Source organism: Lepus europaeus, chromosome 10, assembly GCF_033115175.1.
Source record: "Lepus europaeus isolate LE1 chromosome 10, mLepTim1.pri, whole genome shotgun sequence".
NCBI classification, from domain to species: domain Eukaryota; kingdom Metazoa; phylum Chordata; class Mammalia; order Lagomorpha; family Leporidae; genus Lepus; species Lepus europaeus.
The window spans coordinates 58,580,625-58,605,279 of NC_084836.1; the positions used below are offsets into that span (position 1 = coordinate 58,580,625).

At 43.9% G+C, this 24,655-nt stretch overlaps 1 protein-coding gene across 1 annotated transcript in view; it reads left to right on the top strand.

Moving 5' to 3' along the window:
* Nucleotides 1-21,053, top strand: part of PPM1H (protein phosphatase, Mg2+/Mn2+ dependent 1H) — a 296,864-nt gene extending 275,811 nt beyond the window's left edge. The window contains exon 10 of the mRNA XM_062203311.1: nt 16,608-21,053. Coding sequence (XP_062059295.1) covers nt 16,608-16,755 — 148 coding nt within the window. The 3' untranslated portion in view covers nt 16,756-21,053. The remainder of the gene's footprint in view (nt 1-16,607) is intronic.
* The last annotated feature ends 3,602 nt before the right edge of the window (nt 21,054-24,655 follow it).

Sequence of the window (24,655 nt, forward strand, 5' to 3'; positions counted from 1 at the left end):
TGGCTCCTGGCTTCGGATCGGCGGAGCACGCCAGCCATAGCGGCCATTTGGGGGGTGAACCAATGGAAGGAAGTCCTTTCTCTCTCTCTCTCTCTCTCTCTCACTCTCACTCTCTCACTGTCTAAATCTGCCTGTCAAAAAAAAAAAAAGAATTCTATGTGCTTCCTGTTCTTTGATGTCCCTTTCTTTCTCCAAATTAGTGAAGTTTTTTGTAATTATTTCACTAAAAAGGCCTTCTAATCCACTCTCTCTTTTCATGCCCTCAGAAACTCCTAAGACTTGTATGTTGGGTTGTTTGATAGTATCCCATAGATCTCCAACATTATTTTTTAGTTTTCTAATTTCTACTTCATTTTTTTTTCTAACTGTAAAATTGCCAAGTATTTATCTTCTAACTCGGAAATTCTTCCTTCTGCCTCACCAATTCTGTTGTTAAGGCTTTGTACCACATTTTTTTTGTTCTATTGAATTCTACATTTCCAATGTTTTGCTTTGATTTCTCTTTAAAATCTCAATTTCATGAGAAAAATTTTCTTTCATGTCATGTACAGATGTAATTAGTTTGTAGGTTTGCTTCTGATTATCTTTAAGTAATCCTACAATCAGTTTGTTGAATTGTTTCTGGCATTTCCTCAGTCTCTTCATCTTCACATTCTAGTATTGAAGTGTAGTGTTCTTTTGGGGGTGTTATGTTGTCTTCCTTATTCTTGTTTCTTGAAGTGCTGTATTTATTATTAGGCATTTGTGCAGATACTTGCTGTTTTTTTACCCCTGTGATGGCTTTTGTCTTTGGACTATGCCTCTGTGGCCTAGTGGAGTGTCCACTCTTTGAGGGAATACCCAGAGGCAGTGCTGGTTGTGGTCTGTTCAGTGTTCCAGAGTGAAGGGCATGTCCATGGTGACACCCAAGATGGGCATGGTAAATCTCTGTGGTTGTTTTTTTTTTTGTTTTGTTTTGTTTTTTATCAGAAGGGAGGTTTGTTCTGCTCTGAAGGTGTAGTCTTACCCTCACCTCTTCTCAATAGAGACCAGTGACTGGCCCACGCTGCCCCGAGAACCACACAGGGGATCTGTGCAGTCCTTGGTCTGAGCACGGATCCTGCAGCAATGACCCTCACCAGGGGTTCAGGGAACCCCTAGCATGTGGAACTGCCCACAGTGACTGCCCAAAGTCCTAGTCACACCCTGTGGCTTCCCACACAGCCACAGTGTTTTCACAGTCCCAGCATACCAGGCTCCACAGTCATGAGCAACCAGCCCCCTGTCAATTGTCCCAGCCAGACTCAGGCGTCTCCTCTCAGCTGGTTGCTGGGCATGTGGACAGGAGCTGGTGCAGTTGTTACATATGTCCAAAATGGCACCTGCCCTCTCTTGGCTAGTTATAGGACGCTGGTGCTGGGTATAGAGAGAAATGTGCCCCACGTATTTTCCCTTTAGGTTAGCAGGTACACTGTCCCCGACAGGGCTCCAAAGTCAGATTCATGCCAGGCTCTTCTCAAAGTTTTATCACCAGTGGCTTGGGCTATTGTAGTCTGGTCTCACTTCACTCCAAAGCTGGTACTGAGGCTCTTGGTTGCTGGTGTTTTGAGTTGTGTGCGGCCACACCCTCCACATAGGCCCAGAGTGTCCTTCTAATTTGTGTGGAGTTTCCTCTGGAGTTTTCTCCCTAACTCTTCCCTGTGTTTGCACACTCTCCATTTTTTTAAACTATCTTCCCCTAGAATAGAGCAGTAACCTCCCCCCTATTTCACCATCTTCTGGAACACCAAAACTACTCCTTTCTTTTTTTTATTTGACAGAGTTAAACAGTGAGAGAGAGAGGGAGGCAGAGAGAAAGGTCTTCTTTCCATTGGTTCACCCTCCAAATGGCCACTATGGCCAGAGCTACGCTGATCCGAAGCCAGGAGCCAGGTGCTTCCTCCTGGTCTCCCATGTGGGTGCGAGGGCCCAAGCACCTGGGCCATCCTCCACTGCCTTCCTGGGCCACAGCAGAGAGCTGGCCTGGAAGAGGAGCAACCAGGACTAGAACCTGGCACCCATATGGGATGCCAGTACTGCAGGTGAAGGATTAACCAAGTGAGCCACGGTGCCAGCCCCAATTACCCCTTTCTAAAGGGAGTAAAATGTAAGTCATGAACTGGAAGATTTTTGCAACTTGTGTAATTGAAGATAGATTGTAATCCTTGCTATACATGTTATAGAATATAAAGAATTCTCACAGATAAGTAAACACAATCCAGTAGAAAAATGAGCCGGATCCAAGTCATTACACGGAAGAACAGTAATGGCCAATAAATATATAAAAAACACACTCCATCTAAGTAACCAGGGGAATATCAGAAAGTACTTCGAGACATGCCAGATTATAATTTTACAAGAATTAGTAAGGGTGTGGAGCAGCTACAGATGGATATATAAATTTTCAGAAATGCCGTGAAGACAGCTTGGCATACCTGGAAAAGTTGAGCATACATAATTTTTTTTTGACAGGCAGAGTTAGACAGTGAGAGAGACAGAGAGAAAGGTCTTCCTTTTTCCGTTGGTTCACCCCACAAATGGCCGCTCCAGCCGGTGCCGGTGCACTGCACCGATCCAAAGCCAGGAGCCAGGTGCTTCCTCCTGGTCTCCCATGCGGGTGCAGGGCCCAAGGACCTGGGCCATCCTCCACTGCCTTCCTGGGCCACAGCAGAGAGCTGGACTGGAAGAGGAGCAACCAGGACAGATCCGGCGCCCTAACCAGGACTAGAACCCAGAGTGCCAGCACCGCAGGCAGAGGATTAGCCTAGGGAGCTGCGCGCCGGCCCAGTTGAGCATACATATTAACACAGAATTTCCACTCCTATGTCGGTACCCTGGAGCAGCAGTTCTCAAAGTATTTCTTTGGACCACATGGCATCTGCAGTACCTGAGAACTTGCATATGTAACAAGATATACAAGTTCTCAGGCCCAGCCTGAGATCAGGCAACTCAAAACTCCCATGGTAGGCCCAACAATTTGTTTTTTAACAAAGCATTGAGGTGATTCTGGTACCAGTAAAATGTGAGCATCAGTTTTCCTGGAGAAACTCTTGCAAAAAGATACCTGCAGTATAGTTTCATGAAAGACACCAGAGGAACTTGTATGTCCAATCATAGGATGGACTAATACAAAATAGAATACTTTATGTCCCCAAGAAAGGAAGGGTGGAAGCTGTGCTCAGCAACAGGGAAGAATCTCAAAAACAAAGTGTTGGAAAAAAGAAGCAACCCATCAATGAGTACATACATTATGACTCTGTTCATTGGTAGTGAAACTACCAATATGTTATTTAGGGATGTAGACATTAAGACTAGAACAAAAAAATAAGAGAATTAACCTGAAATTCAGGAATGGTTGCCTTGCAAGGAGAGATGGCAGGGGCAGAGCGGGATATGTGTTTGAGGAGGGGCTCACCAGGCTTCTCAGATACTTACTGGTAATATCCTGTTGCCTTAGCTAGATGGCAGGTGCATGGTTGTTCATGATATTGTTGAGTTGGAAGTGTGATTACATCCATTTGTATGTAAATACCACCAGGCAGTGTTTGATGCTTAAGAGCATGGACTTCCTGGGCTCAAATTTTGGCCCTTCTCCTTCTAGCCTTGTGACCTTGGGAAAACTTTTTTTAACTTTCTATGCTTCTGATTTCTCATGTGAAAAATGCATATTGCAACAGTATTAACCTCATACATATATATAGAGAGAGTGCCTTAGCTATACAGTAAGCACTAATCAAAGTGCTTGCTACTCTTATTGTATGAGAGGTTTTCAGAAAATTCATGGAAAATGCATAATCTGGAAAAAACTGCATGAATTCCAAAATTTTGTACACCAAAGTAGATTTATCTTTTAATTCCATTTTCTGCAAACTGTTAGAAGTAGCCTCAGATGTTTCATTTATTTCACAACAACAACAAAAATCAGGGGGAAACATTGAAATTAGACCATATCTCTCCTCCCAGGATTGTTTGATACTTGCTCAGGTGCAGAAGAAGGATTGATGGTACTGAAATTAAAGAATCTTTTATTTTCATTTGAATGCGTTTTTCCCCTTCCAAGCTTTTAGTTTTAATCTATGTTATATATCCTACTTGTTAGTAACATTCTCATGTTGATTTTTCTTTACTGTGACTATTTTTATAAAGCTTTGCAAAGCCAGCTGCCAGTTACGAGTTAAAAAGCACCCAACACTTTTTTTTTAGATCCCTCCAAGCTGGCCTGGTCTTGCTTCCCAGCCCCTCTCTCTCTCCATGGCAACAAATCTGCCTGCAGAGGAGTGGTAACCCGTGGGCCGCATGCAAGTGCCAGGTCAGAGCAGGATACTGGAGCTCATGAGAATTGTTGCCGGTGCAATTGGGATTTGCAGGGCTCCCCTTGGAACAGACAGGGCAGGACTGAAAAATATTTTCCAGTTTGCCTTTCAGGGACGATGGCAAACGAAAGCCTGAGAAAGAATCCTGTGTCTGATAGATGAAGGAGAGAAAGGAAAAGTTACAAGTGACACAGTTCACTGGTAAGACATAGACAGGCTGAAGATCAGAAAAACCCTGTTGGTTTTTTGAGATCTTAAGACAGAACGGAGACATCAAGATTTTTTTTCAAATGTAGCTACCAACCACAGTTTCACTTGGGGCATCAAGGGCGTGGGGGAGTGGAGGGTTACAGGTCAAGCCTGAGGGGTGCTACCAAAGAAGATGGCCAGTTGTTTGATTGAAAATGAGAAAGGATGGTTGAGTGTTTGGCACCTGGTTGAGCCACAGCTTGGGATACCCACAACCCATGTGGGAGTGCCTGGCTCAAGACTTGGCCTCCAAAGCAGCTTCCAGCTAACGCACACCCTGGGTGGCAACAAGTGATGGCTCAAATAGTCCCTGCTACCCATATGGGAGACCCAGATGAAGTTTCAGGCTCCTGGCTTTGGTCTGGCTCAGCCCTGGCGATCACAGGCATTTAAGGAGCAATCCAGCTGATGGAGGATCTCTCCATCATCTCTCTGCCTTTCAAATAAAACATAAATTTTGTTAAAACATGAGAAAGGAAAGATGCCCTCTCCAGGGTGGTTAGCCTGAGGACTGGAGGAACAAAGTTAGAGGAACAAGTTTTCACATCTGAAGGTTTTCGTGGGCCTGTTTTACTGTGAGTTTTATGAGGTTTCCCGTTTTGTCCAGCGAGAAAGTAGGACAGAAAAAGGCACTGTGAGGGCAAGACTTAAGGGCTTCCTGGTTTGATTGTTGGGCTTTGCGCTGTGTGTAGTTCTTGTCATCTTTCTCGCGCCTCCCAGGGACAGCCATTCTCAACCAGCTGGCAGCATTGTGCGCCTCGGAGGACCGGGCATCTCCCCTCCAGATGCTTCCGAGGGAAGAGGTGATTAGCAGAGGGCTGCTGCCCAGCGCTGACCCCCATGCCATCCTCCCAGACAGACGTGGGGCAGAAGTGAGCTGCGGGGTCCCCTCACCCCAGTGTATCTTGTGGAGTCCCTTTGCTGTTCTGAACTGTCTCAACAAAGGAACCCGAAAATTAAAAGGCAGCTTTGTGGATGAGCTAGCGCGTGCGTACAGGAGGATTTTCTTTCTTTCTTTCTGTTTTTTAATTTGAGTTTGCCCTGAAGTGCAGCAGAGCTGGTGGTCTGTGACTGTTGTGGGGTCATGAAATGAAGCATTCATAGGAAACACAGCTAACCTTCTGGAGTGGGGGTGCTGGAGCTCCCTGAGCTTGGGCTGCAGAGTTCCCTGGTCCCCTCTAAGTCCATGCAGATGCTCTTTGGGGTTCTAAAGCTCCTGCACAGTGTAGAGCAGGAAGGGGTTTTCTGAGGCAGAATCTCTGCAGTGGATTATCCCTTCTGTACAACTGGGGGTTTGGGCTGGGCTCGGGTCTCCTGGCAGAAATCAGAAAATCGAAGCACTTATGAAACAGTCAAAGAGAAGGCTTAGTATTTTGTCAGAAAGCAATCAATTGTTAATATCACTAACGGGCAAGGGGATAGACAAAGTCAAGAGGAACTGGGGCCAGGAAATAGTTAACCAAACATGAAAACTTGGCATGGATTCACATTCCAAATGCCCAGGCAGAACTGAGCCGGGCTGTGCCCCAGTCCGTTTGTCAGAACACATCTGTGGAAATCTGTTTCTGTACCTTTTACCTAATGGCCCTCCGTGCCCGTGCCATGACACTCAAGGACTTGCTGTAGAGCATCAAGTCTGTGAGTCTAAGGTTGCCATAGCCCCCACAGGCTTTGTCTCTAAGGAGAGCCACCTTCTTGAAGCTCACACTTTGGTGGTTCTTCACATCCGCGTTGTCTGGGGCTCAGGCAGCTGGGTTCCTTGAGAAGGAAGAGGTTCATCAGGGCAAGGTAAAGAACATAACACCCACCCCAAGGACGGCAGGCGTTTCATGCAGGTATCAAGTGCTGGTTTGTATCGCTCTGATAATAGGAAATTTATTTTGGCAAAACACAAAGGTTCTTTTTATGAAATCTTTCCATGAGTTCTGGGAACTGATTTCAAACAGGACCATATGGTTTTCAAAAACTATGCCTCAGATACAAAAAGTAAGGGTTCTTCCCACCCCCACCTCCACCCCCCACCCCCAGCCCTACTGTATCAATTGCAGGTTTTTTAAGAACAAATTCGTGAGTGTTTGAAGACTAGATAAAAATCTGCATTTTTGTTGCCTTGCACTGTTTAGCATATTCAGATCCGTGGGAATTTGGAAGTCAGCCTGAGATCCCGGCTGCCGCAGGTCTGAGACAGCACACAGCCAGGCCCGCCTTTCTGTCCTTTATGCTATTTATTTATGCGGCTGTGTTGGAGCAGAGCTGTGTGGCCACATCAGGACATTTTAAAGGGCTTGCCAAGGAGGATTGAGAAGGAAATGGTCTGCTATGTCCCCTCCCTTTTAAATGTTGTTGTTCGGGATTGAGACTGAAATAAATCCCCACCACCTAAGAAACCAGGGAGTCGGTGCCAGGGTAGAGTTGGAAGAGGTCTAGAGAGGCGTCTCATCCTCCCCCTGGGCATAGGAGTCTCTCTGGTCTGTGGCCTTGAACCTGCCAGCCTGCAAACTCCTATTGAACCCAGTGTCTCAGACACCAGCCGTCCCTGTTTCATTGTCTCGGGACACTCTGCCTGAGTGGAGTCACTGCACTGTAAGCTAGGGGCAGAAGCTGGTGTGAGCAGCTTCCCTGGCTTCAGAGCCTGGTTCCGAGCTGCTCAAGGGATGCGTGTGGCCCAGCCCCCAGCAGTGAGCCTAGACTGTGCCGCCTCTGGGGCAGGCAAGTTGCCCCTTTCAGAGCACAACAAAGGCCACCTCCAAGCCACCCCATCCCCCACCCGCCCAGTGGCCATAGATCCCTGCCAGTGTTCCAAAGCTGAGGGGACCTTTTCTACCTCTGAAATTGCTGAATCCTGCTTAGAATACAAACAGAACTCCTCCTCCTGTTCCCAGCACACTGGATTACTGCGGGCTATCAGCAGATGGAGGCTGCCTTTTATATGCAAATATTTAGAAGCCATTAATTCCCCAGGTCCTGCCATGTACCCTCCCCTCCTATACAACCCTGTCTGTGCCATCCAAATGGCAAATAGAAGTTCCCACCCAACCGCAGCCATCGGGGACTGTAAGCCAGGTGACAGCCGCAGTCTGGAACTGACTTCTTCCTTGACACTCCAGTGCTGAGTCCTCTGAGGTCCTGTGCCCTGGGTAGATGACTCTAGGCAAGAGCTCTTAGGGAGGAGAAAGGCATTTTATGTGCAGTGAGAAAGATGTAGCTCACATTTATTGACCTCCGACATGTACTGAATGCTTTAGAGAAAGATCTCTTTTATCTCAAGGAAGTTGAGAGTAGAATGATGGTTACCAGAAGCTACGGAGATTAGGGAGAGAGAAAGTTGGGGAAGGGTACTAAGTTACAATTAGATAGGAGTAAGCCATTTGGGTGTTCTGTTGCACAGTAGGGTGACTACAGAGAACAATAATTGGACTGCATTTTGTTTATTTATTTGAAAGACAGACATATAGAGATCTTTCCACTGATTCGCTCTCCAAATACCCTCAACAGCCAGGGCCGGGCCAGGCTGAAGTCAGGAGTAGGGAACTCAGCCCAGCTCTCCCACATGGGTAGCAGAGACCCAGCGACCTGAGCCGTCACCTGCTGCCTCCCAGGTTGCCCATGAGCGGGAAGCTGGAGTCAGGAGCAGAGCCTGGACCCAAACCCAAGCACTTCGACATAGGATGTGTGTTTCCCAAGCAGCATCTTGACCACTACACCAAATGCCTGTTCCCTGTACAATTTTGTAAAAAATATAGGAGAGGATTTTGAATGTTCCTTTTCATCAGAATGATAAATGTTTGAAGAGATAGATATGTTTACCCTGGTATCAGTTAAAAATTTTAAAGTAAAGCAATAAAAGGAAGGATTTTATTTAGTCCCTGTAGGAGATGTTATGGTCTATATTATTACTATTTGAGGTTTACAAGTCAGAAAAGAGGGGCTCCAAGAAGCTAAGGAATTTTCCCAGAGCCAGCCATCTGGGCAGGGGGAGAGCCAGAGTAGGGACCCAGACAGCCCATGCCTCACCCTGAGCCTTTTCATGCTCCACTGAAAGAACAGAGAGCTGTCGCCGAAGGGGCCAGGATGCGAGCAACAGCCAAGGATTTATTGTCCCCCTTCTGCTCTGAGTTCAGAGTCGGTAGCTGTGAAAAGAGCTTTTGGCCCTCCCCTCGTTCTCCAGCCCCTCTTCTTTGTGGCTTTCCCCTCCGCCCCTGCTGTCCTTTCTCTGGAGCCCAAGCCCTGTGAAGTTTGCCAAGTCCGGTCCCTCTCCAGCAGCCATTTCTCCCAGCAGAGCTTTGCTGATCAATACTGAAAGCTTTAGCCAGAGAAGAAAAACATTCTCCAGATGCAGAAGCTGTCTCCTGGGCAGGGGGTGGGGGTTGGGGAGTGGAACACCTTCTGCAGCCTAACTGAGCATCTGTGAAGAAGGCATTCGGTAAGGGTCCTGCCCCATGCCACATCCAGCTTCCAGCCTGCCACATCACTCTAGGTGGTAAGAGTCCACCTCCCATCCCCTGTCTGCATCTGCACCCCATTCTTCCATGCTCTCCAGTATATTTTGTGTTTTGCTCTACCACTCCCCCTACCCCTCAGTCTGTGGCATACATGTGCCCTGTGTTCAGCCTCAGTATGAAAATCAGAAGACCCCCTGCTTTTTCTTTTTAAAGATATATTTATTTATTTTAAAGCTGGAGTTACACAGAGAGAGGAGAGGCAGAGGCATAGAGAGAGGTCTTCCATCGCTGTTTCACTCCCGAATTGGCTGCGCCAATCCAAAGCCAGGAGCTGGGCTGGGTCTCCCACGTGGGTGCAGGAGCCCAAGGACTTGGGCCATCTTCTACTGCTTTCCCAGGCCACAGCAGAGAGCTGGATCAGAAGTGGAGCAGCCGGGACATAAACCAGCACTGCAGGCGGCGGCTTTATCCATTAAGCCACAGCTCCAGCTCACCCCCTGCTTTTTGACTGCCACCTTAAATGCTTTCTTTTATTGTCACCCACCCAGGAAGTCCCTGGAAAGCATACATTGGAGAACACAATGGGAATGCGATACAGATCTTTCCCTCAGAGAGAACTGTTGCTTTTTGCACCTGTCTTGATGTAAAGCAGCCTTGCAAATGATGTCATGTCTGGGGCAAAGTGGCTCTCAAATGTGGATGCTGATGGGCTGCACAGTGACCAGCAGCCTGGCCCACTGTGGAGCTGGAGCAAAAAGTCTTCTCCCCGAAGAGCTGCCTTCCTGGGGTTGTGTTGAGTTGATCTGCTCAGGACGAAAGCTCCCTGCAGGGGACCTGAACTGACCTGAGCTGTTGCTGACCCTCCTCCCAGTGCTGGATCTGCTACAGCGCGAGGGGTTTGTCCAGGAGCTGGTCCTAGGGTTCGGTTCAGTACTTGCTTACCAAGGGTGGTGTCCAGTCAGCTCCCCTTGGTTGTTTGTCTGACTGCTCTGGACAGGGAAGGGTTTTGCTCACAGCAGTGGGGCCTGGAAAAAGTCATGTGAAGCAGTCTGAGCTCCGGGGAGCAGCACAGGAAGAAGGGGTCCTGGGGATTCTCCCTGAGCATGTTCCTTGGCGCGGGGCTGTCCTTCCTTGATGCACAGGGGTAGTGTGTGGCTGCAGGCTCTGTCAGCAGAAGTAAACAGCTGGGTAGGCCCACCACACAGAACAAGTGTGACAGTAAACCGCACCCTGCGCCTGGGGTGTGGGGACTGTAAGCCAAAAAACCCACACGAATCTGAGTTTTAGAAAAATATATGGTATCCTCCCGGTAGAGGCAAATTGTATAGATAACTCAGTACCTAGTAAGAAACCCCATCTCAAGAGAAACTGACATCTCACCTGCAAAGCCACCATGAGAAAGGATCACTGGACCCAATGGCATTATCCCTCCCACACCTTAAAGCCACGATGCGATAGAGCAGGGGGAGGGCAGAGTTAAGCCTGTGCAGATAGAATCATAAGGTAAGAAGTAGTGAATCTGGATGAGAACCAAATAGGAATCCCCAAGGGTGAAATATTGTCACTGAAATAAAGTAGTTCACTGAACGGGTTGAACAGTAAACTGCCAAAGAAGGACTCATGATTGAAAGATAGCATAGAGAAAATGAATTCTGGAAGGTAAAATGAGATCTAATAAGAGTTCATGAAGAATATATAAAAAAGCAGAGGAGAGACAATATTCAAAAAGTTCATGGCTGACAATTTTCTAGAATTAGGCATTTTCTATGTTTGAAAGAGTAGAATTAATTTCTAACCATTGTAAATAAAAAGGAATTCTCATTGTTATGTCTTAATGAAACTTCATACCATCAACAACAAAATAACAAAAATTTTAAAATCTAATGAGAACAGACATCCACTTATAAGTGGAAACCAGGAATAAGTGGAATAATACCTCCAAATTGCTAAGGGAAATAACAGTCAGTCTACAATCCTAACCCAATAAGACTGTCATCCAAGATTAAAGGCAAAAATAAAGATGTTAGCAGTCCAAAGACTAGGTGACTTTATCCTTCACAAACTGCTGTTTTAAAAGATGGTAAAAATATACTTCAGGAGAAAAAGTAAATCTAGAAGGAAGGAATGGACAAAGAAAGGCAAAAAAGACAAAATCTTTGTAAGTATGTTCAGAGGTTTATTATTTCTAGAAGTATAGATTTTATATGATAATAGTGACTAATGGGAGCTTAAGAACAAGGTGAGGAGTGGGCAGTGTGGCGCAGCAGTCTTAAGCCACTGCTTTGGAAGCCCATGTCTCATATCAGTCCCGCCTCTGCTGCAGCCTGGCACACAGCAGACAGTGGCTTCAGTACTTGGTCTGTCACTCATATGGAAGACCTGGATAGAATTCCAGGCTCCTGGAGCTGGTGGTGTGTTGCAGTGGGTTATGCCTCCTGGCAAAGCCCACATTTCATATCTGTGTGCCTGTTCAAGTCCCAGCTGCTCCATTTTTTTTAAAGATTTATTTATTTATTCATTTGAAAGCCAGTTACAGAGAGAGGATAAGGGAGCGAGTGAGCGAGAGAGAGAGGAAGAGAGAGAGAGAGAGAGAGATCTTCCATCCACTGGTTCACTCCCCAGATGGCTGCAATGGCCAGAGCTGGGCCAGGAGCCAAGAACTTCTAGGTTTCTCATGTGGGTGCAGGGACTTGGGCCATCTCCTACTGCTTTCCTAGGTATATTAGCAGGGAGCTGGATCAGATGAGGAGCAGCTGGGAATAGAACCACAACCCATATGAAATGCTGGCATTGAAGGGAGCAGCTTAACCTGCTACATCACAGCACTGGCTCCAACTGCTCCACTTCTGGTCCAGCTTTCTGCTGATATGCCTGGAAGGCAGCAGAAGATGGCTCAATTACTTGGGTCCCTGCCACCCATGTAGGAGACCTGGTTGGGATTCCTGGCTCCTAGCTTCAGTCTTAGACAGCCCTACTCTTACCATTGTGGCTATCTGGGGAGTGAACCAGCAAATGGAAGATTGATGTCTGTCTGTCCCTCTCTATTGGTCACTCTGCCTTTCAAATAACTAAGTCTTTAAAAATAAAATTTTAGGCTGCTGGCTTTAGCCTGGCCCAGCCCCAACTGTTGGCATTTACGGAGTGAACCAGCAAATGGAAGAGCTCTAGCTCCCTCTCAAATAATAAATAAACTTTTTCAATAAAAATTAAAAAATAAAGCTATCAATCTAGCAAAGCAAGAATGAGGACAGAAATATAATAAATAGAAGACATAAATTTTTGTATGTGTGAGTACTTTCATGTATTTAAGATGGCAAAAGTTCAGATTTATCAGTATTTACAATAAACAAAAATAAGTTACATAATAGACATAACAGATTTTAATTAGCCACGTGTCACTACTGAAAGACACTGAATGCAAAATTTTAAAGTCCTACTCTGCCTTATGGATTTTATAATTGAATAATATTGGGGTGAGAAAGTAGCATTGAAAAAGGACTGTGGGCTGGTGCCGTGGCTTAACAGGCTAATCCTCCGCCTTGCGGCGCCGGCACACTAAGTTCTAGTCCCGGTTGGGGCGCTGGATTCTATCCTGGTTGCCCCTCTTCCAGGCCAGCTCTCTGCTATGGCCCGGGAAGGCCCTGCACCCGCATGGGAGACTGGGAGAAATGTCTGGCTCCTGGCTTCAGATCAGCACGATGCGCCGGCTGCGGTGGCCATTGGAGGGTGAACCAATGGCAAAAGGAAGACCTTTTTCTCTGTCTCTCTCTCACTAACCACTCTGCCTGTCAAAAAAAAAAAAAAAAAAAAGAAAAGAAAAGAAAAAGGACTGTGATCTCTTGATTCAGAGACTAGTGTGTTATTAAGATTAATGGGGGTGTCCCACCTTGGAAGTGAAAATAGTCGAACAGTTATTGAGTTTTTCCCACGTCGTAATTGGAGTCTCTAAAGGAGACTAAGAGCGAGCACCAGAGAGAACTTATGCCCTTTGCCATGGAAACTCAGACGCAGGATGAGAACTTGGCGTGCATGAGGCTAGAGGCCAAAACAGAAAGGTGAATTCATAGAGAAAGAGAAAATGGTCAGAAACGTCTGTGGTAGAAAAAGACTGAGCAGAATGAGTATTGGGAAGCTGGCTGTGAAGCCAGCTTTAAGAGGACAGATGAACAGGGTATCCGATCTGCTCATAAGAAATTAAGAGAATGGGAAGTGAGAAATTGAGAAAGCTGAGTCCATCTCTCCCCAAAGAAGTTTAGCACCTAAGGGAAGATAGAATGGATGATGAAGACAGAAGCAATCTCAAAGGAAGTTCTCTTGGAATGAAAGACAACCATATTTCAGAATAAAACTTTAATGATCTGGAGCCCTGAGGGAAATGAGTTTCTGGGGTTATCATCTTTTCTAGGTGACCTAATGCTCGCTTTTTAAAATGCCAAAGCTAATTCTGATCACCTTAAAAATACCCAAAGTCACCACAATAGCCATGGCAGAGTAGTCTCTTGCCTTTAACTGTGGAAGACGCTCTTTCATGACTTCAGTAAAACCACTTAGATGTCATTTAACCTTTAATTATGGTTTTTTGTTGTTGTTGTTGTTGTTTGTTTTTTTTTTGTTGTTTTTTTTTTTTTTTTTTGAGAGGCAGAGACAGAGCTTGCCTACTGCTTTACTCCCCCAGGTGGCTGCATGCAACAGCCAAGGCTATGCAGTGTTCACAGGTTCTTAGGAGCTGAGAACTCAGTCCAGGTCCCCTACACGGATGGCAAGGGCTCAATTACTTGAACCATCACTGCCATCTCACAAGGTCTCTAGTAGTGTGGAACTGCAATCCAGACCTAGAGCTGATATCTGTCAGTCCCTACAACTGCAGGACCAGTTGAGCCTATTGCCTGTAAACTACAAAGCCACAGGGAGCTGTTTGTTTGTTGTGTGTTGACATCTTCTTTTATCATCAGCCCTGTTTTCTCCTAGCTTGCTCTTACTTTCTGCATTTAGTCTTCTGATAAGCAGAGTTCAAGTGTGTTCATTCCTGCTGGATGAATCAGTGAAGTCCACCAGGATTCTGTACCTGGAAAACTAAGGTCCACAGACTGGTCAAGCAGAGAATACATCATTCTGATATTGCTGATAGCCTTTCTCTGAAGGGTTCTACCTCAGACACACAGTTCAACATGAAATTGGGAGTAACCTTGGATAACTAACAAGAAGCTCTTCTGAATGCAGTATGAGAGGAGTGTGTGGATTTTGCAACATTGATTTGACTTTTTTTCTTTCTTTATGATGATGATAGAGTAAGGCAGGGATTTTTTTCTTTTTTGGTATTTCCTGAACCTTCCTTTGTTTCCTTCCATAGAACACAGCCAAATGTCTCTGGAGGTCTTTTTCTAGATCTTGATCTCAGATGAACGAGAAGCTTCAGAGAGGACTAACTGGTTATATCTTCCCTCAAATGTAACTTAGATTTGTGCCTCAAAGCCCAATGATTATTTCTTATTTATTTATGAGACAAAGCTCCCATCTGCTGTTTCACTTCCCACATGCCCGTAACTGGGACTGAAGCAGGGAGCTGGGAAACTCAATCCAGGTTTCCCATGTGGGTGGCAGAAGCCTAATTAGCTGCCCCACAAGGTCTGCATTAGCAGGAAGCTGCAGTCGGGAGCAGGAATTGGGTGTTGAATCCAGGTATTCCAGTGTGGGATGTGAACATTCTTTTTTAAAGATTTATTTATTTATGTGAAAGGTAGAGTTACAGAGAGGGCTAGACAGAGATCTTCCATCTGCTGGTTCACTCCTCTGATGGCCATTATGGCCAGAGCTGGCCCTATCTGAAGCTAGGAGCTTCCTCTGGGTCTCCCATATGGGTGCAGGATCCCAAACACTTAAGCCATCTTCCACTGCTTTGCCAGGCACATTAGCAGGGAGCTGGATTGGAAGTGGAGCAGCCAGAACTCGAGCTAGTGCCCATGTGTAATGCTGGCACCATAGGCAGTGGCTTTACCTGCTATGCCACAGTGCCGGCCTTGGATGTGAGCATCTTAACCTCCAAACTAGATGTCCACCACCCAGTAATTCTTTTATTAGACAGAAAAAGGTGTCTTTCCTACTCACCTACCCCCTTCCCCAGAGGGAAAGGTCCTTACTTTTATTAACTATGCTGGCATCTCTTCTGCCACCTGCGGTTTGTATTCTGCTTCTGTCTGCTACCTGGGTGGCAGTAGTTAACTTGATTCTCAATCTTGGAATCTTTACAGTCCTGAGGTCATTGTCTGGAGCCCTTTTTCTTAAATAATATAACATCGAGGATATCTAGGGTATCTCTTAATATGAGGGCTTGTAAATTCCCAAGGGATTTTAGCAGAAGAACTAGAGTGGCTTCAGGAGTTCTGAACTCCCTAACTCACCATTTGGAAGACCAAGGTGAGATGCTCCCAGTGGGAAAGGTCAGCGGGAATACCAGGGTGGTCCCCTGTAAAAGGCTCACAGACTGGCTTCCAAGAGAGCTTTGTGGGGTCACATTCATTATCTTGGTGATTTGCCAGAGTCTGAGCAGATTCATTATTAGAATTGGCAATGGATTATCTCACTTTCATGCGACTCCCTATATTGATCTGTAAACCAAAATACCAGGTGATGTTTATCTGGAGAAATATCCCTGACTCCTGTTCTTAAAGCACCAGGTACCAGCTCATTCTTCCCCTGTAGAGAGGCCGGAACAGGAGGCAGATGGTCGTCAGAAGGGTATTTGGCGAACATGGAATCAGAATGAAGGTGAATCGTGTCTATTGGCGTAGGCTAGGAATAACCCTTCCCACCACAATTATGGCCCTGCCAGTGGAACTAAACTTCTAAGTCTATCAGCTAAGAGTCTCTGTGCTCCATCAGTATTTGGATAGACACCTGCCAATGTTTTGTCTCATTTTTTATGCTTCAAGGCTAACCCAAGCCCACACCCACCCAAATTTTCTCCCAAGTTCTTTCTACTAGCTCAGATAGTGTCATTCTTTTTCCTTGTGGTTTAAACCTTAGTGAGCAATCTTATTTTCAGATGTTTGCTCTACTTGCATTGGACTAGAGAGGACAGTGGCATTGGTAAGGACAAGTGGAACAGCTCACATACCCACAGGTTTCTTAGTCATCCTCAAACTTTGCATTCTGTTCCTATGCCATGTGTACTATTACCAATATTTTTCTTTAAACCAACTCACTTTTTAAAAAGATTTATTTTGTTTACTTGTGGAAGGACTAGATTCAGTACTCCCAACCCCAACCATTGAGGGCATTCAAGAAGTGAATCACTGAAGGGGAACCCTCTCTCTGCCTCTCAAAAATAAATTAAAAATAATTTTAAAACCAAACATTAAGAGAACTGAACTGTGGAATAATTAAAAATTAGGTGGTTAGTACCTTATCCAATTACCACCTAAAAATCTCATATTTTTGGAAAGATGACCTCAGCTTTTCTCAACTCAGAAGATATTCAAAAACTGTTTATGCAACTATAGTGACGCCTCCTCTTTCCCAGCCTCACCTGACCTTGGTTTCCCCCGATGCTGTACTAACTGTCTTTTTCCTGCCTCTCCCTGCACAGGTACACACTGGCAGCTCAGGACCTGGTGATGCGTGCCCGAGGTGTCCTGAAAGACAGAGGATGGCGAATATCTAATGACCGACTGGGTTCAGGAGACGACATTTCTGTATACGTCATCCCTTTAATACATGGAAACAAGCTGTCATGAAAATAGCCCAGGGGATTGGGAGGACAGAGGGAATGGAATCTGAGATGGCTCTTGGCAGGGTGGAACTGGGTTGAGCTCCGGCTGAGTTTCAAGCGATGCAGTCTCTCCCCAGCCCAGGTTGGGAGTTTGCTGCCAAAAGGCCTCTGGCCCTGCTTCACGATGACCCTTAGGTTTCCACTTCTTTAGCAACCGGTCTGGATACTCAGCAGCAAAACACAGAGGTGTTCCTAAGAGTTGTATTTCTGTTGGTTTCTTTATAGGCCTCCAGCGTGGCCATGGCCTATTTGGGGTATATGCATCCTGTTTATTTTGTTTAGAGTAACCAGAATAGCCATTTTCAGGTGTAACTGGCAGGAGCCTCCTTGGCCTGTCCGGCTGCCAGCTTCTCTACGGGTTAAAGTGCTGCATGAGGAAGGTAGGTGGGCAGCGGTCATGCCTCGGAAAGCGGTCAGCACCCACCTAATAAGCCTGAGATTTATTTCAGGGATTGCTGCTTGCCCCACCCACCCGTCGTCTTTCTCTCTTCGTTTGTGGTGATGGTGGGGTGAGGTAGGGAGTTTTGTTCTTTTTTCCTTGAATCGCTCTTTTCCTTTCCATGGAACAGAACTGGAGCTTTCCGAGTCTTTGCTGAGGAATTTCTGTGTCAAACTCCAACCCAAGCTGGGTTGTCCCCACATCCCCGTGCCCATGACACCCAGGCAGCTGTCTGGAGCAGCACTGCATGACCAAGTATGTCTTTGTTATGTGACACTGGGGCCTCAGTTTCTCACCACATTACTGTGTTTCAAGGAAACTGTTTCTTTGGACCAGCAGCCCTCTGTAGTCATCAGCCGTCCCCTGGTATGGCCTGAGTTTTTTCTGTGAAAGTCTTGGATGTTCATGTCTACAGTGGTTGGCCCTCTCCCACCCACTGCATTGTGGGGACAAACACACGGCCACGTTTCATAGAGCAAGAGCAGTTCAGAAGTTCCTTGTGTCTGTGGGTTTACCTTACCTCACTTGAGGACCAGTTTGGACTCCAGTTCCATGGGCCATGACCGTGCCCAAGCCCACTGAAAGCTAAGTATCAGAGTCCTGCTATGGAGCAGCAGCTCTGCTCTCTCCATCGTCTTTGTGTAAGGGCCACTCAGGATGCTACTTTAATAAACATGAATTTGCCTTGGGTTCACTGGCTGTTCTCATGCTGTGCTCCTGTTTTCTCCCATAGACTTGTGTCCTAACTACCCAAGAACCAAGACTCCTACTCCCACCATGGATCTACTTATGATATTCTTACTGGTGCACTGGCAGCACTGCACTGGGGGGTCTGTAGAATAACACCTAATTACCTAGTCTTCTTTCTGTAGCTACTAGGGTATTGTCACCACTTTGACAACTTCATGGAATTAGAATACTCTTCCAACCCAGTATTTAAAAAGTCATTGGTGTGATCCCCCAAAATGGTTAGGAGTCAATTCCTATTCTCATGGTTTTTTTTTTTGGATTACTTCCGGAGAAGAAAGGAATTCTTCCTCCGGGGTGGAGTACATTCCTAGAGTTGTGGCTGTTGTCTCAGGAAAGGCTTAGGGCTTCCTGCTAGGGAATGAATTTGCTCCACAGTCGGGGAACACTGCCCCATATGGCAGGTGAAGTCTCGTAGGAATTCACCCCACCAGGTGTCTGCCAAAATGCTGTCTAGGAAGCACCGGACTCTGACTTTGCCAGGAGGCATCTTCATCTGCCAGCATTCCTGCCTCCTTTGATCAGTCTTAGACATTTCTGAACATCTCTGTGGGGAGAAGTTTATAGTAAACCACTTGCTTCCCTGGTGGAAAATGATGCTGTGGGGAAACACCAGCCATCATACAGCGGTGTGGTCCATTTTCTGTTCCCCCTCTCACATGCCAATTGGAAACCTGAGAGAGAGTCTTCCATGGAGGACCCTGAGTTGCCGCCTTATTGCCTTTCATCCCTTTGCTTTTCTGGACCTCCCTCAAGCTTCTTCAGTTCTACTCAAGTTACTGGAGTCAGAATTTGGGTGTAGATATCATATACTCAGCGGTGTAATAACAACCTTCTGCCGAATTCACCAGTGCAGTCTCAGGAAAAACCAAGGCGTCTCAGGAAAAACCCTGGAAACCCCAGATTCAGATTATCCTTCAGTCCTGAGCATTTGGTCCTGCTGGCGTTAGTGAGAAAGGTATCTGTGAGTTTTTTGCATAAGCCTCCTTGGGTGGAAAGATTTTAGTAGCAAGCTGGAGCATGGTTGATGTTTGGGAGATGGGAAGAAGACTGTAAATGAGATGGATAAATCAAAAGTTGGGGTGGGAGGAGTGTTTGTCACTGCCCATGGCAGATCTCCCCAGCATTGCTATTACTCTGTAAATTGAGCTTCCTACACTTGGGCCTTCTTTTTCACCCAAGTCACCCCAACCCAGAACAGTAATCATGTCCCCATAATGGGTCAGCCCTTGGAGCATTCCTGGGAAAGTCCAAAGACAATACACTCAAACGTTCGCAGAACACTTTTATATGTGGCTCTGAAATCTGTGTACTTGACTTACAGCCAAATCCACTTGCCCTGATAGCCTCAGAGGAATCCTTCTTTAATAAAAGGCCTTTAATTTCCTAGTCAAGTTTTTATGGTTGTCTTAGAGGAGGGGGCATGGCCATTTCCTTTAATGAAAGGCTCTGTCACTTCTAAATCTTGCCGGCCTGGCCACTGCTCTTCAAACTCTTTGGTAACTTCCTTAAAGAGAGGGAGTTGACAGCCCATCTGCCCTCTACAGTGTTTTGCTAGACAACCACCAAAGCTTTGTTATTCTAGCACCTAAAGTCAGTGTTAGAGGAGGTGCTCTGCTGAGGTTGAGCATACCTACCTGCTGTTCTTCAGGGGGGAAGAAAGAGGTGAAAATCAGGCTAGGCTAAGTACTCAACAGACAAAGCCTAAAAAAGTGCAGATTTCAGTTATTTTCCCCAATGTTCAGCTTTGGAGGTTTTGGAGTCTTGTTTAATTCTTAGGAACTTTCCTTACCTCCATGAGGCTTTGTGAAGTCATCTGTGCCCACCTTCTTACTTCTGTAAGTATTCATCATTCTTGAAAAGAGTTATTATCACTGTCATGATAAGAATGGTAAGAATGAGATTCCTAGTCAAATTTAGCCTCAGATCTTAGCCATTCAGGCAGAGTAGGCAGTCTACCAAGAGCACTAGTATAGATACACTTGGGGGAGGGGGGGATCTCCTATATCTTTAAAATACTGCTCTTTTCTTAATTTAAAAAACAAACAAAAAATCCCCTTCCTTGTCCATTGATCAGCTTTATTTCCAGCACCGCAAGTAGTCAATCATTTTCTTTCCACTGGTTTGAGGATCTGACCTTTCCTTAAGTAATCTATCAGCTCCAATGTTTTCACAGTATGTTAAGCTTTGATGAAATTCTATTTTCAGAAAGTTAGTGCTTCTGGGACAGCTGGCAAAAAGCATTGAGAATTATGAACAAGGCTGACCTACAAGTTGCCAGAACGGAGAAAGTAGTAAATGGTCTCTGGCTCCAGGATAGAACTATATATTAGCAACTGATGTTTGAGGACTTCCAATTCAGAGAAAGGTTGCAGCCTACACACCGCAGCCCACCTCTCTTAGCAAACATTGCTTTTATGTGGGTGGTGTGGCATATACATGTACACTGGGATTTTCAAAGGACACTAAGGGAGCAGCCTGATTGCCTCTTCTATAAACTCCAAGACTCTTTGTCAATTTGAGCACCAGTCTGTGGAGTACTGCTCTTTCTAATCCATAATGTTATCTGTGTAAATAGCTTTAATTTTTCCTCTATGTCTAAGATGTAAGTTTTGTTCATGTAGATACCAGGTAGACAGGTGACCTATAAAGGCTGTAATTGTGCTATTGTTTTCTACTGTGATGTACTTGAAGAAAGAGAACCTTGCGTCCTCCATTTTTCTGACCTCCCATGAATATTTTATGTTTGTTTAGGGAGTTCTAAGGTTATTCTTTTATTCCTGTTTTGTTTCCAATCTTCCCTGTTTCTTCTGGAGACCCAGGGAGGCTCATAGTGAAGATCATTTGTTGTAAGGAATGACCATGGTCTGGGTTTCCAAAACGATCCTGCAAATAGTGAATGAGAGGAATCAGCCTGGAAATGGTTTCAGAACCATGTACCTTTATGCTCTGTGATTGTGAAACATTGACTTTTGTAACCCAAAAAGGAAAACTGTTTAGTAAAGGGGATCTATTTTGTGTGTTTTGAAACTTAGGTGCAATGTCCCCTGGAAAAAGCTAAAGAAATGTATATGCTCAATGACATTTTAAAATAAAATATTATATATATATATGTATATAGGATATCTTTAGCAAACCTTTTTTGTATCTTTTCTTTGAGGTTTCTTTGTAACATGGAATGGAATGGTATGAGCGTATGGATTGATGTGAGAGTGTCAGCTGTGAACACAGACTCAAACGAAATCCAAAAGGGACTGGATGCCAACATGATCAGCCTTCACAGGGATAGCACTAAAAGCAAATACATTTCAACTATGCTTCTACAGTAACTGTTAGTATGTACAAATGTACAATGAATTCAAAGAGACAATATTCCCAAGAGGTCTTCTTAAGTGAGAGTTAATCTTGCTAGAGATAGTAGGGATCAAGTCTCCCCTTAATAACTTAAGCATTTTAAGTACTTACAACGTGTTAGTTAAATGTACCATCTTAGAAAGTTACCTTGACAGGTGGGGTAATGTATCAAAAAATGCAAGTTCTGCTTACTTCTAGAATCCAGGAATCTAGAAACTGTCAACAGAATTTTAAAAATGATAAAACTACACCAGTATCCTTATCCTTGGGAGATACATTTCAAGACCCCCAGTGCATGTCTGAAACCACAGATAATGCCAAACACTACATGGATAGATTAACAAAGATATATAACTATGATAAAATTTTAAAAAGAGATTAATAACAGAGCAATTATCATAAAATTTGTGAATTGTTTATTTCTATAATTTTCACTTTCATATATTTAGAGAAAGTAATTCAACAATAGAAGGCAAAACTGCAGATAAGGGTGGGCTGATTACCAATTGATGAAAGAAAACAAACAATAAGCTGAAACTCAGGAAGAATAGAAAACAGTCATTTTACAATGATTTTATTGTAAAATCTCCTCAGTTCTTTGATAGTTTTCTTAAATTTTATTGAAGGTACACAAATTTTATGTATTTCTTATATAAAGATTCAGGAACATAGGGATACTTCCCAACTTACCCTCCTTCCCTCTCACCTTCCTCAGCCTCTCCTATTCCCACTCTTTAATTTTTACAAAGATATATCAGTTATCTTTATAGTCCTAAGATTAAAGAGTTCAACAAATAATATGAAGAAAAAAACACTATTCCTTAACAGTCAAGACAGTGGCTTTAAAAAATCATCGAATCTCAAAATGTCTTTCACTCCTATACATTACCTTTTAGGTACTTGATTAGTTACCACAGATCAGGGAAAAACATATGGTATTTGTCTTTTTTGGGCTGGTTTATTTCACTAACTGTAATGTTTTCCAGTTGCATCCATTTTAAGACAGGATTTCAATTTTTTGTTTACTGCTGAGTAGTATTCCATAGTGAATATACCATAATTTATCCAGTCATCAGTTGATGGACATCTGAGTTGATTCTGTATCTTAGCTATTGTGAATTGAGCTGCAGTGAACATGGGGGTACAAATGTTCTTTCATATGCTGATTTCATTTCCTTTGGGTAAATTTGAGGAGTGGGATGGCTTCATCATAGGTAGATTTATATTCAGATTTCTGAAGTATTGCCATACTGTATTCCACAATGGATGCACCAGGTTACATTCCCACCAAAAGTGGATTTAGGGTACCATTTTCCCCACATCTTCACCAGCATTTATTGTTTGTTCTAACTGGGATGAAGTGAAACTTCATTGTGCTTTTGATTTGCATTTCCCTGGTGGGGAAATGTGTCTGTTGGCCATTTGGATTTACTCTTTTGAAAAATACCTGTTCAAGTCCTTTGACCATGGCAACTGGATTGTTTTGTTGTTATTGAGATTCTACATTTTAATCCTTTATCAGTTTCATAGTTTGAAAATATTTTCTCCCATTCTGCCAGCTGCCTTTTTGTTGAGTGTTTTTTGCAGTGTATAAGCTTCTCAGCTTGATGTAATCCCATTTGTCAAGTTTAGCTTTGACTGCCTGTGCTTCTGGGGTCTTTTCCAAGAAGTCGTTGCCTATGGCAATGTATTGCAGAGTTTCCCCAATGTTCTGTAGTAATTTGGTGATATTGGATCATAGATTTAGGTCCTTGATCCATTTTGAGTGTATTTTTGTGTTGTTTCATACTTCTGCATGTGGAGATCCAGTTTTCCCAGCACTGTTTGTTGAAGAGACAGTCTGTGCTCCAGGGATTGATTTTAGCTCCTTTTTCAAAGATAAGTTGGTTGTAAATAAGTACATTGATTTCTGGAGTTTCTATTTGGTTCCATTGGTCTACCTGTCTATTATTATTATTATTATTTTGCCAGCATCAAGCTGTTTTGATTATAACCTCCCTGTAGAATGTCTTGAAATCTGGTATTGTGGTACATCCAGTTTTGTTTTTGTTAAGACTGCTTTAGCTATTTGGGGTATTTTGTGTTTCCCTGTGAATTTTATCATCATTTTTTCTAGATCTGAGATGACTGTCATTGGTGTTTTGATTGGGATTACATTGAATCTGTAAATTGCTTAAGGTAGTATGGACATTTTGATTATGTTAATTATTCCAATCCACAAGAGTGGAAGATTTTTCCATTTTTTGGGTCTCTTTTTTCTTTCTTTAGTGTTTTATAATTTTCATCATAGAGATCTTTCACCTCCTTGGTTAAATGTACTCCAAGGTATTTAATTTTTGTAGTTATTGTGAATGGATTGATCTTAGAAGTTTTTTCTTAGTCATAACACTGTCCGTGTATACAAAAGCTACTGATTTTTGAGTTAACTTATATCCTGCCACTTTAACTCTTTTATGAGTTCCAGTAGTCTCTTAGTGGAGTCTTTTGGATCCCCTAAATATAGAATCATGTTATCTGCAAACAGGGGTAGTTTGAGTTCCTCCTGTCCAGTTTGTATCTCTTGATTTCTTTTTCTTGCTTAATGATTCTGGCTAAAATTTCCAGGACTGTATTGAATAGCCATAGTGAGAGTGGGCATCCTTGTTTGTTTCCAAATCTTAGTGGAAATGCTTCCAACCTTTCTCCATTCAATAAGATGCTGGCTGTCAGCTTTGAATTACTTCTTTAAATGTCTGGTAGAATTCAGCAGTGAAGCAAGCCATCTGGCCCTAGGCTTTTCTTTGTTGGGAGGGTCTTTATTACTGTTTCCATCTTCATCTTGTTTATTGGTCTGTTTAGGTTTTCTGTGCCTTCATGACTCAATTTTGGTAGATTGTACGTGTTCAGGAATCTGCTTCTTCTAAGCTTTCCAATTTGTTGGCAAACAGCTCTTTTTAGTAATTCCTAATGATTCTTTTTATTTCTGTGGTATCTGTTGTTACATTTCCTTTTTCATCTCTAATTTTGTTGATTTGGGTCTTTTGGGTTAGTTCAGCCAGTGTTGTATCAATTTTGTTTATTTTTTCAAAAAACTAGCTCTTCATTTCATTGATCTTTTTTTTGTTTGTTTGTTTGTTGTTTATTCTCCAGTTATTTCTTTCCTCCCTACTAATTTTGGGTTTGATTTGTTATAGTTTTTCTAGATTCTTGAGATGCACTGATAGTTCATTCATTTTGTGCCTTTCAAATTTTTTTAAATAATATTTTTTAAAGAATATTTATTTAAAATGCACAGTTTTAGAGAGGCAGAGGCAGGGAGAGAGAGGTCTCCCATCTGCTGACTCAC